This window comes from Phycodurus eques, chromosome 2 (assembly GCF_024500275.1).
Source record: "Phycodurus eques isolate BA_2022a chromosome 2, UOR_Pequ_1.1, whole genome shotgun sequence".
NCBI classification, from domain to species: domain Eukaryota; kingdom Metazoa; phylum Chordata; class Actinopteri; order Syngnathiformes; family Syngnathidae; genus Phycodurus; species Phycodurus eques.
This window is the reverse complement of record NC_084526.1, coordinates 22,387,035-22,399,796: the sequence shown is the minus strand read 5'-3', so window position 1 is coordinate 22,399,796 and position 12,762 is coordinate 22,387,035. Positions and strand designations below refer to the sequence as shown.

General features: G+C 41.0%; 1 protein-coding gene across 1 annotated transcript in view; it reads right to left on the bottom strand.

Moving 5' to 3' along the window:
• Nucleotides 1-12,762, bottom strand: part of LOC133398316 (AT-rich interactive domain-containing protein 3B-like) — a 159,111-nt gene that overhangs the window by 144,760 nt on the left and 1,589 nt on the right. The window contains exon 2 of the mRNA XM_061669944.1: nt 12,021-12,662. Within this exon, the coding sequence (XP_061525928.1) occupies nt 12,021-12,662 (642 nt within the window). The remainder of the gene's footprint in view (nt 1-12,020; nt 12,663-12,762) is intronic.

Genomic DNA, 12,762 nt, shown 5'->3' with positions numbered 1-12,762 from the left:
ACAGAAACATTTAGAGATATTCACACATATTAGGCCTATACCTTCATACTCACACGTAGACATACCTGTATAAATTTGTTTGACCTAATAAAACACATCAAAACTTCCTGACATTTCTGAAGTTTCACCTAGTTATACCTTATTTACATAATTTTCTAGTACTTGGTTTTTAAACCTCTTTCTAAACACAACAAGTGATTCACACCTTTTCAGTTCAGTTTCATAATTGTTCCATAAGTTAACACCTCTAACTGAGACTTTATACTTGTTCTTGTCTTGGCTTTTTTGTAGACACTTGTACCCCTCAAGTTATAACAACTCTCTGATTTCGAACAACTTCTGTGTACTGAGGGAAGAAGCTGTTCAAAAGCAAAGAAAGTTGTTATAACGCTTTACTTCATAAAAACAGAGTCATAACAAAATTAAATAGCGTGTAAAGAACTGAACACTTTTGTGCATCATGATTTAATGTTGCAATTCAATTGATTGTGCTGTATTTCCGGTGTGCCCACCTTGGCCACGAGGTGCAGTATAATAGTCATGAGACTAAGAAAGAAAATGAAGAAGAAAAAGGAAAAAAGAAAGAAAAAAAGAAAAGGAAGATTATTGATTCCACATCGAAAAACTGTCAAGATAAACCAGGTGAGAGAATATACAGAAAATATTGCACATAAGTGGCATTTGAATAATATATGCCTGTGAGTATTGTTATATTATCTGTCTACAGTTGCTCCACCACTTGTGTTCAAATATCCTTAAAGGGTTTTTGTTACTATGTCCATCAAGGCACCGCAGATAGTGCCTTGACAGACATACTAACAGCTAGCCCCTACCCCTCCTTTCAGTCGACGATTTGGTTGCTGGTACGGGAGATAGATATTCTTCCATGAACCGGTCCATGGCATAAAAAGGATTGGGGAACACTGGTGTGTGTGTGTGTGTGTGTGTGTGTGTGTGTGTGTGTATAGCGCGCGCGCGAGCGAGCGAGCGAGAGAGAGAGAGTCTTGTTGGAGTAGAAACAATAGTGAGACATTTTTTTATTATTTATAACTCCCACCCCCCATCGTAACCCAAAAAATGTCTTGTAAAGTTGAAAATGTGAATGAATGAATGAATAAATAAATGGCATAGTATTTAAAATGAGGCTTCAAAATAGTCAAGAATTGAGACATTCTTTCAGTTTCCAGACGCTGTGGGCGTGTTGCTGAATGCGCTGAAAACCCTGCCTCCCCGGAACTTTCAGCTATCAATCAAATATGTGCCTTGGGAGAATTTCTGGCGATGCACAATGCACACATTCTCACGGCCCGCCTTGAGGCAATTCTGCGGCGGCTAGGCAGCCTCTGTTCCCCAGCGTAAAGATTAGCAGCCGCGCTGAGACAATTTTCCCCTCATTTGTTGAAATTCGGTGAGCCGTTAATCGTGCCGCTGAGGCCGCCGAAGGGTGCACTATATGCGGCCGCAACAGTCCAATGCACAGTGGTCCCCCCCTGTTGATTACACCAATTTCCAAACTGCTGCTTATTGTAAAATGAGTTTAACTGAGTTCACTGCCATCATACAGTGGTCGTATCTCTCGGTTACATCCATAAGTCACCGCAAAAAAATCATCTCGATGAAAGCTTGGATCTCGAAAAACCCATAAGTTGTATCTCGAGGCACCACTGCATTGAAAAAGGGGTACATGAATCAATAAATCATTTACATATATAAAATAAAATTTCTTGACCAATACTCTTTTGCCACATACAACGCTGCTGACTATTCTTGTGGCTGTTCACACTGATTTCTGTATAAATAGGATCTACAATTTCTGTAAAAATTGTCAGCTAAGTTTGGCAACCACTGGTTTAATTTTATTATATTGTTTCAGGGCTGTGTAGTTTTCACATGTAATTTGCTAGCCATTAAATCACTTTACCATTTCAATAAAGCTGGCATGGAGAGCGTGGCGGCTAGATGTTAAGTGCACGGAGGTCACTTTAGAAACATGAAATGCGCTTCATTGTGTCTTTGAGCTTGTATCCTGGCGTCCTCTCTCGTCACTGCTTTTACAACGTAATAAATGAGCTCTTGCCATCATTAAAGGGAGTGTGTGGGTAGCGGGTATTTGTGGCATCTGCCTGCCCGTCTCTCTCTCTCATCAAAAAATAAGCTACACTGTCCTCTCCTCCCCCTGCTGTGGTGCAACCTGAAACTGCCTGAAGAGTTGAGCCGCCATTTAATACTGCAGAGCTGACATAATGACAGGAAAGATAAAGGAGAGGAAACAAAACAAAAAAAAAAGCCAGACCAATTCTAGTCCATCCCCCTGCAACCCCCGCAGGCTTGCATGGCCTTGCCTAATAAAAAACATCAGGCCACTAATAGGGCCAATGGCTATAACTTTACTTTGCTCTGATCTTTGACAAAAGCCAGGTCATCTTACCAAATAATGGAACTCATGACAACAATAACTAGTCTTTACAGCGTGCTTTCATTCCACAGTTCACATAAATAGGCATATTCTACAGATTTTGTATGGCAGACTAAAATGGCACCCACAAGAGAGCAAATACAAGGACGTTAAGTCCAAGTTTATGCATTTCTTCAAAAAAGTCTAAATACACTTCTCCAAATGTTAACATAAACCACATTATGTCAACACTACAAAAATGAAGGGAACTGCCACCATGTTAACAAAAAAGGAAAAACTTCATCAGCAACCACACCAAAACGCAAGTCTTGTTAACAGGACCAAGAGGACAGAAAACTTCTCAATATTCAGCATGGACTGTTAAGAGTGAGATCTGTCACATTATGCGAACCCACGCCGAAATGTCAGGGCACAAACATACAATCAAAACCAAGTAAATTGTCTACATCTCGAAATGGTAACAAAAGAGAGATCTGTCACGTTATCCATATCTACGCCACTATGTAAGGTACATCAACGTGAGAAAAATGAAGAAAAAAGCCTGAATGTTAACATAAGTGAAATAAAATCTCCAACCACGGCCGAATTCAAGGCATATTGTCATGACAAAAATTAAAGAAAATGCTCAAAATACTAACATGAGAAAATTCTCGATGTTAACAGAAGCCGTTTAGCCATATTAGTACCAAAACTGAGGATACGTTGAAGCGACAAAAATTGAGAAAAAAATCCTTTTTCTGTAGCGCTTATCCTCACCAGGGTCATAGGCGTGCTGGAGCAGATCTCAGCTATCTTCGGGCAAGAGGCGGGGTACACCCTGAACTGGTCGCCAGCCAATCGCAGCCTTAATAATCAATCGTGTCAAAATTTAAAGCATGTAAACATGACCAAAAAAATAAGGAAAATGTCTAAATATACATCTTGAAATGTTGACAAAAGATTGGGAAATCACATCCATGTTGATCACTGATCAACGACGTGAGGGGCAACTACACATTGTAAATCCATTTGTCAACGGGGGGGCGAGGGACACAGTTTTCAAGGGAGGGAGGCTAACATCTTCATCGCCCCCCCCCCAACCGGGAATGCCGCCCTGGGTGACTGCCCCAATCGGCCATATCAAAACCGCCCCCGGACAGGAGGCACAGTTGTTGGCCTCGAATGTGTTACAAGTTGGGGTTGTGGAGGGCGGGGGGTAGAACAGGCGAAGTTTGGAGGAGGGGATTTAAAGAGCTCAGGAGTTTGCGCTAGTGTACTCACTAATCCTCACCTCTGTGGCGGGTAACAAGTAACATTTATGAAAGTATTGATATCACTAAAGGAGAACGAGGAATAATTAATGCAAGAAGAAAAAAAAGACACTCATTTTCATGAGGACTTATCACAGTAAGCAAGTTCGTTGCCAGCTCATGCCAACCAAAGATATGTAGCAAAGCTTCTGGACAACATTGGCACCCAGGTTTTGTCTGATCCTTACGCAATTACGGACAAATGTCACACACATACGTATCCTCAAATCTTGTCCAGTCTGCAGTATCCAGACTGATGTTTTGTAACCTTTTATTGTAAAAGATTTGCACATGCATAACAATAAAATCCTCATGAATACAATTTAAATGAAACTCACTCAGATATTATATACAGTATTATTATACTTAGATATAGAATGTAGTCAAGACTGCTTTTGTTTTTGCTATTTGTGCCTATGAAAAATATTCAAGTTTCAAGATGTAGCACTGGGCAATGCAAGTCTCCCTCCTCTTAGACAAAGATAATATAAATAACAACATTCAATGACAACAAGATGAGCTCTAATATCATAACATAGTGCAAAAAAAAAAAACATTCAAAAACAAAGTTTTTGACTTACCATATATAAAGTATCAAAAGTAAACAGTCATTGTCGGTAGGTTTACACTTGTTTAGCTAATGCCTCGATCAGACTACAGGATTTTAGCCACAATACTGGCCCAATGAGCTCTCATTGTCAGATCGGGCCAGACATATTTTGTCGGGAACGACAAAACTTATTGTAGTGTCACATAATCCACGACCAACGATTTGGCGCCGCCAAAATGAAAAGTCTAGCCTGTTTGATTTTTTTTTGTATCTCTTCCGTGTAGTGTGACATATCAACGGCAACTCTCCAACAGCGCACCGTCACGTTGACCAATTGGATTGTGCATTGTGACCAGTGCTTCGCCTCCCGTGCTCGCCGTTATCAACATACCTGGGTGCCGTTGTCAACATTTATTGAAGCGCATGAACCAATGTTTACTGAAGCTTTAGAACATGATTGGACAGAATGTCGACTTGTTTACATACAAACGTTAGACCTGGGCTCCATAACATTATGTTGCCTGCTTGCGAGCCGTATTGTATTAAAAGTACGTGTACATACCTCAAGCTCTTCTTGAATGGACAGCCCACTCCAGAGCACCAGTGATGACACCACGCTTTTCCTCTTTTTGTTCTTTTTTCCCCCCCAACACAATACATTGGCACTTTCCATTGTTGTTATCGTCACCATGGTAACGGGTGTATCGGTCACTTCGATCGGTGACACATTTTCTGGTTCCGCCTCTCAGACAGTGTTTGATTTGAAAAGATAAAGCCCAATGATCGAAAATATGGGACACGGTCTCGGAATACATGTCGTGTAGTGTTGCCACTGTCTGACCAAAATAAGGCAAGATTTGATGGCAGTCGTCTGACATTGTGCAATCGTGAAAGACCAAATTTGTCTACTCGTCTGATCCAGGCATTAACTGCTGTGATTCAGGTTTCTTTGGTATGCTGTAAAAGCTCTTAGCCTCAATCTTATCCAATCTGTACGTACAGCCAATAACGCACACGACACTATATTTATTAACAAAAACGACAACATATTCATAAATAATCCCATTATAATTTTTACACTGAAGCTTATATCGCAATATATACCATTTCCATGAAGGAACTCAATTTACTGTATACCATCATATGAATTTTAGGATATACTGCCCAGCCCTACTCACATGCATATATACTTCCTACTCTGTAAAAAAACAAGTTATATTAGTCCATACATCATTTTACAATTGAGACAATGTGAGTCCTGGGATGCACATGTCATGGAAACAATGAGTGTCAGCCCTGAACAATGAGTCCCTGCAATTTATCATCACGGAATACAGATACAGTAATCCTCCACTACATCACGGTTCTTGCTTCACGCTCCAGCCATATTACAGATTTTTATTGCAGTTGTTGTCTATCTTTTATACTATTTTTACAATATTTTTGTGTTATCCATTGCTCTTGGTCTCTCTCGATATATCGTGTTTAAATGTGTTTGTATTGTTTTAGGTGTGTTTACATGCCTTAAACAAAATGAAGTGTCGTAAATGCAACGAAAACATACCTAGGGTGTATTTCTTTTTTCACGAATTTCACTTATTGCGGAAGTAGACTGGAATTTAGCACCCTCCCATACAGATAATCAGTTTATGAACGGAGAACCAATTTATTATCATTTCACTACTTTATGAACAGATAACCAGATAATTAAAAAAAAAAAAAAAAAAAAAAAAACACTTTTACAAAAAAGGACTAAGGACTATTGAGCTCAGGAAAGGAGAATTTTCTCAAATTCACACTTTTTAGTAGATAATCATTAATATTGAAGATTTTGGGTTGTAAATATTTACTGGACAGGGGGAGAATATAAAAACGGTTATGTACAGTAATTTAAGCAGTCAGGTAATTGTAACATGAAAAAAGCATGACGTTTTAGCCTAGATGACGTACAGTACTCACCCTTTGTTTGTCAAAATTGAACTGAAGTACAATACTCGAATTCATGTGGATGTGAACGGCCCAGTTCGACTGGGTTTGCCTTGGACTACGCCACTCTGCTTAGACAACGACGGCCAGCCCACAAACTGTGACAGCGTGGTGAATCACTTGCTTGTGCTTTGAAAAGGCCAGCTATCAAGCCCGCTAGCTGTACTACACTTCAAACGTTCCTCGTGGTTACTGTAATTTCTCGTGTATAATGCGCACCCATCTATAATACGCACCCCCAAAGTTGCCCTCAAAATTCTGGAAAATCCTTCTACCTACGCCGGATTTCATGCACTACACGGGAGTAATAACTATAATAATATAGTAATAATATAATAATAATACTAATAAATAGCTGACCTTCCCTAAAGTGTCCAACTTGTGTGCATCTACCGTGCCAACGCCCACCAGCGGCTCGCTGCCTTCGTGAGCGGCACGCTAGGTGTTACCAACAACAATGACAATTTATCGAGTCCGGAACAAATTGTATTTTTAGGGAACGATAACCCACCCTTCTCTGCCTGGCTATTGGCAGGCAGAGGAGGAGGAAGCACTTCAGCAGCACGCACGCGCGCGCACGCACACACACGCGCGCACACACACACACGGGTAAGCAATGCTATGCATCTGTGGACGCAGACTCACCATGCTTAAAGCGTCCCTGCTCATTTTTGTGCGTCTCACGTAGGACACACATCATACGAGATCCCTGTTAGTAAACCCCAATCGATAATGTCTTCTTTGGGTCTTTCAATCAAATTTACATTTACATCTACATGCGTGCAACACACTGTCCCCCTTGGAAGCAAAGGCACACACAACAGCAGTAGCACATATACCTCCCGGACAAATGGAAGAGGATTATTCAGTGTGTATAAGAAAAGAACACAACGCAACTTTATTTATAAAATAAAAAAGAGAGTATCACAAAAAGAGCTATACAAGTCCCATCTATTATTACATTACAACAATAATATAACAATACCAGTAATAATAATAATACATAAATGAATAAAGTGTTATATTTTAGGGAAACGTATGTATGCCATGTTCAATAAAAGCTTGCATTTGCAAACAATATTTTATTGAAATGAAACAGATCATCAAAACTCCACAACATTATGGCATCAACTACCGGTACTCGGTATCTGGGAGTACTCAAAGGTACTTGTATTTGGTTGGGGAAAAAATGGGGAATTGGTACATCCCGAGTTAGCATTTTGTCATGCAGACAATCAGCAAAAACTGTCTCAGTTACAAAATAGCCTTGCTTAAACACCCAATGTAGTTTTTGTTTGTATATAACAAACAAACCGCATTGAAAATATAACCGTCTTGGCAGGGGTACTACAACTACTACTACAGCTGTTACTGCTGCGTTCCATTGCCTGCGTCATCGCCGCCAAATGCTAAATTTGGAAAAAAGCTGAGGGGGAAGCACCACTCGGAGACATTTGCTGTTAAATATAGAGCGTAATAAAATCCAGACACGCGATACAAACTCAGATACGTCAGTCTTAACTTGCCATGTCCTACTGTGCTGGGCCGGGTGGAGCTCGCCTGCCGTCCAACTAAGCATTCCGATGTTCTGTAATGTTGTGCTTAGGCAATATTTATCTTGAAGGGAAAGCGCACTTGGCACACAGCCGAAACGCTATGAGGAGGCGGAGGAGGGTACGAGGTTTGTAGGAGTGCTCGGAGCACTGCTACTGTGTGTACAACTTCCAACATTCCCACCCAAAATCCTCACGTTGACCCGGAAAACCACCCACAGCCTCGACGCCTGCTGACTTGACGACCAGGACCCGAGCCAAGCCAGAGGCTCACATTCACACATACACCAAGGCAGAGTGCTCACGTTGCGCACAAGCCTGGCCTGACGCCAGCACTCACTTAAGCGGATTTTTCGCCACAAAAGCCAATTGTGGGTCAAAGCTACACACACACACACACACACACACACACACAAGCATCTACAAGCATGAGGGAAGGTGATGTCACTAAAATAGTGGCAAATGCTTCATGTTCTAAAGTAAGACTAGGACAAAAATAATAATTAAAAAAAAAAAAGCTACATTCGCAAACACAGCCAGCACGTTACCATGACCAAAACATGAGAAAATATTCTAAATATGACTTATTACTCAGTATTGTTCTTATTTTTTTTATAATTAGCATTATTATTACATATTACTACATTAATTAATATTATATCTTCATACAAATATTCAAATATTTAGCTGAAAACCATACAAAACATGAACAAAATAAAAAAAAATCCAGATCAACAACCATGCCGCCCATTAAGGTATGTTAAAGCTACCACAACAAAGGAAAATGTCTACAGATCCATTTAAAAAGATTCACCCAGAGATGTAAGGTATAATAAAACAAAAATGAAGGAAAATGTCAGCTGAAAACATTTATAATAAAAAAAAAATAATAATTTCCGATCCACAACAATGCCAAAATAGATGACCAAAAGTGAAATGTCTAAATATCAATCTCAAAATGTTGACAAAAGTTCCTGCCAGAGATTTGGGGTTGCGTTAACACAGACAGAAATTAAATAAAATGCTTACATTTGAACAAAAGGAGTTTGGGAGGGGGAGGAGACAAGAACGGCAACTGTGACAACATTTAAGGCATGTCAGTCAAAGGGAAATGTCTAAATAGCCATCTCAAAATGTTGACAATACTTGCACCCAGAGATCACATAGTTAACACCACAAAAAGAAAATAATGTAAAGAAAATTTAAGCCACGTTAATGAAAAAAAAGTAAAATGTCAAAAAATTTCTTGTGAATTCTTGACAAAACCTCCACATTGAAATTGAGCACAAGTCACTGCCTCAAAAATGAAGTGTAATGTCTGAATGTTAACAAAAGTGGAAAAAGACTAGTTCTGCAACCAAAAACTTAAGGCACATTAACAGAACCAAAACAAAGGAAAGCCATCTTGAAATGTTATCAAAAGTGAGATCGGTCATACCACCCTTCATTTAAGGCTCTAAAACACGACTCGCAGAACAAGTATGGCCTTTAAAAACCGTTGTTTGGTCTGTGACATTCCTCCGGGTGGAAGATCTTTTGACGCCTTGATTTTGTACTTTAGCGTACCCCCCAGGGTGTTCCCTTGGAAAGGGATACGCAAAGCTTGTGAGATTAGCCTGTGGCTAACAGTAGGGGGCTGAACTGTGAAATCCAACCAAACACCCGGCTGGAAAAGTGAGACAGCCCGGAGGGGTTTTAATTGGCACTTACGTCTAAGAACATAAAAAGATTTCTATCTGAAAAACAATATTTTTCTTTGTGTTTTGGGTAAGAAAACACTTGCTAATACATGCTTTTTTTGACTATGTAATTTTCTATTTTTATTATCAAATGAAAAACATCTCCAAATTTCAATCCCCAAAACAACAAAAACATGCCTTTTATAAATTTTGGATCAGGGAGAGAAAAAAAAAAAAAAGAAAAAGTTGGAAATACATTCTTTTTATTCAACAATGTAATTTTTATTGTTACTGTCCAGGTATCTACAAAAGTTTTGAGTTTTTCCATTTTATCTGAAAAACTAAGAAAATACAATTTTGTCATTTGTTCAGATAAAAAAAATAATTGAGGAAGCGTAGACAGAAAGGAAGTGACAAAAAGGCAGTGACCTCAGGAAGCAACCACGTGGAGCACTGGTGTCAAACTCAAGGCCTGCTGGCCAAGCAAGACAACTTCGGACGGCAGGACCTTGCCACTATTTTACTTTGACTTCAAAATTTGTTATCTCCATAAAAAGTATCACGATTATATAATATGATGGGGGATTATTAAGAGCCTCACAGAGAACATACTAGGTAAGGGACAAGAAGTGTAACTACCTCACGCTCGAGCCACACAACTAGTCTGTAAACAAACACAACGCACCTAAGTTTCTGGATAGCGGATGGCATCGCTGTTTCATCCATTCACCCATCTTCTATACCGTTCAGCGTTATTCCGTTCGCAGGTGCGCTGGGCCTACCCCAGGTGACTTTGTTCAAGGGGCAGGGTACACCCTGGACGGTCTCTCGTCAATTTCAGGGCCCATACAGACAAACAAGCATTCACACTCACAGTCACATCAAAGGACAATTAAGAGTCTTTACTAAACCTGACTAACGTGCATGTTTTGGAACTGTGGAAGGAAGTCAGAGTTAAGGTTGCACAACTTTAGATTTTATTTATTTATTTTTAAGTTGACAGAGATGCAACAATTATCGATGAATCGACAACTAATCAATTATCAAATTAATCGACAACTATTTTAATTTTTGTTTGTCATTTAGAGACGTAAACTTAAAATTCTCCTAATCCTCAGAACCCAGCCTCTTAACAGTAAATATTCTCAGATTTCTGTAGTACTCCATGAAAACAGACTGATTATCTTTGTGTTCAATCAGAATAAGGGATTTTCAAAGATCTGCTTTTACTTTAGAAAATAATCATCAGCAATTTTCCCAATTTTCTGAAGTTACGGACCGAGCCGGAAATTGAATCATAATCGATTTATGTCTGCGCATTTTCTGCACTGTTAATTTATAAATAATGTCCTTTTTTTTGAATAAAGAGATGGAAATAAAACACTTTTATTGAATTCATCGATTACTTGAAAAAAAATTATCAACAGATGAATAGATTATTAAAACATTCTTAGTTGCAGCGCTTGTTGTCAATAATGCAAAAAAAAAAAAAAAGTTCAATTGACGTTTACTGGTCGCTGATGCCCTCATTGGTATTTTTTAAATATAGTATTTTAAAAAACAAACTAAAATCACAGGAGGTTGGCGTGCTTTGCAATAATCTATATCCACCAACAATGGATAGCTCATGCACCGAATTTATGCAGAACACACACATTGGAACACAAGAGCATCGATGTGGGCTGGGTGACGGCTTGTGTCACGTGATGGTATTCCCAGCCACAGAATCTCTCTGTGTGCTTGCTACTGGGACTGCCAGGTAACATTTGCGCAACTGGGCCCATCACAGCAGCAGCAGGCTCTGCATCGAGGGAATTCATGGTGTTTGCAAATAAGGACAGCCCTCCTTGTACACGGTGGAATAATTCCCCACTCTTCTTCCATTTTGATGATGTGAGCCAAATGATTTTTTCAAAATCCAGCTCAAGCCTGGCTTTTCTTTCCCCTTTACTGGTTCTCCATTACTTACCAAAACTTCACATTCAAAAATAGAAAAACATTTTACTTAAGTCAATTACAGTGACGGACTAATTTCATTTAGCGCACTTCTCTGTTGTTGGAAGCGGCTCTGCCTCCTCCTCAAGCCAAAACATGTGATTAGCGATGAGTCAATGTCAAGCTCTAAAAGTTATTGTGAAGTAGTAAAGTCGACTAACCGACTATTCTCTCCGATCCCTAAACCTGGTGTACCTGAAGAAACCCCACACAAGCAAAGGGAGATAAATCAAACCCCACACAGGAAGGCCTGAGCTCAGATTCAAACCCCCATCCTCAGAACTGTGAGGCAGATGTGTTAAGCACTTGTTCACTGTGCTGCCGAGCGGTTTCATTTCAAATGTAATTACATCACGGGTTTTTGCATTTATTTCCCTTACATTACTAAATGTGAATTGAACCATGACCACAATACCAAAGTCCGTATGTACCGAACTGTGATTTTTGGTCTCCCGTTAGAAGCGGTCCCCTAAGGACAACTGCAACTACGATACGGCCCATGTTGAAGTTTAACAAGTTTAACACCCCTATCGTAAGGGGGAGGAAACTGACCTGTCTGAAGTGGTCATCAAAGCTCCAGTCGGCCTGGCCGTTGGGGGAGGTGGCCGGGTGAGCGCCAGCAGGCGACAGGCCCTCGTCGGGCTCCTGCTTGACCCTGATGGGCGGGGACGGTGCCCTCTGCGGGGCCGACGCCACAAAGCTGCTGTAAGGTCGGGCGGGCGGCATGCGAGCGGCGCTCTGCTGCAGCGCCAGCGTCTGCTTGCGGAGGAACTCGAGGCCGCCGGCCCCGCCTCCACCCTCCTCATCTTCGTCGCTGCGCTCGTCGCCGTCCATCATCTCGTTGTCGTCGTCCTCGTCTGCCGAGTCGTGGCCCCGGTCCTCGTCATCCTCTTTCTCAGAGTCTACACTGCTCTGATTGGAGACGCGAGGAGGTTGCGGAGGCGGCACCGCTCCGGCCAGGCCCTTGCCCATAAAGTTGGGCCCAGATGCCCGGGCGGCTGCCAGGATGGCCTGCTGGGCGGCAACCTGCTGGGCGTACATGATGTGGGCCTCGCGCAGCTTCCTCTCCTTGCGCTCCATCTCTAGCCGGGCTTGCTGCTGGCGCTGAAGTTGCTCCATCACTGCCTCCAGCTTCATCCCCCCTGTCGAGGTGTTCTGAGGAAAGGCTACACCGGACTCCTGAGACATGCTGGGCTGTGGGCCAAAAACCATACATTCAAATACCTTATTATTAAGGCAAGGTGATTTGTATAACACCATTCATGCAGAAAGCAAATCCAGAGTGCTCTACAGA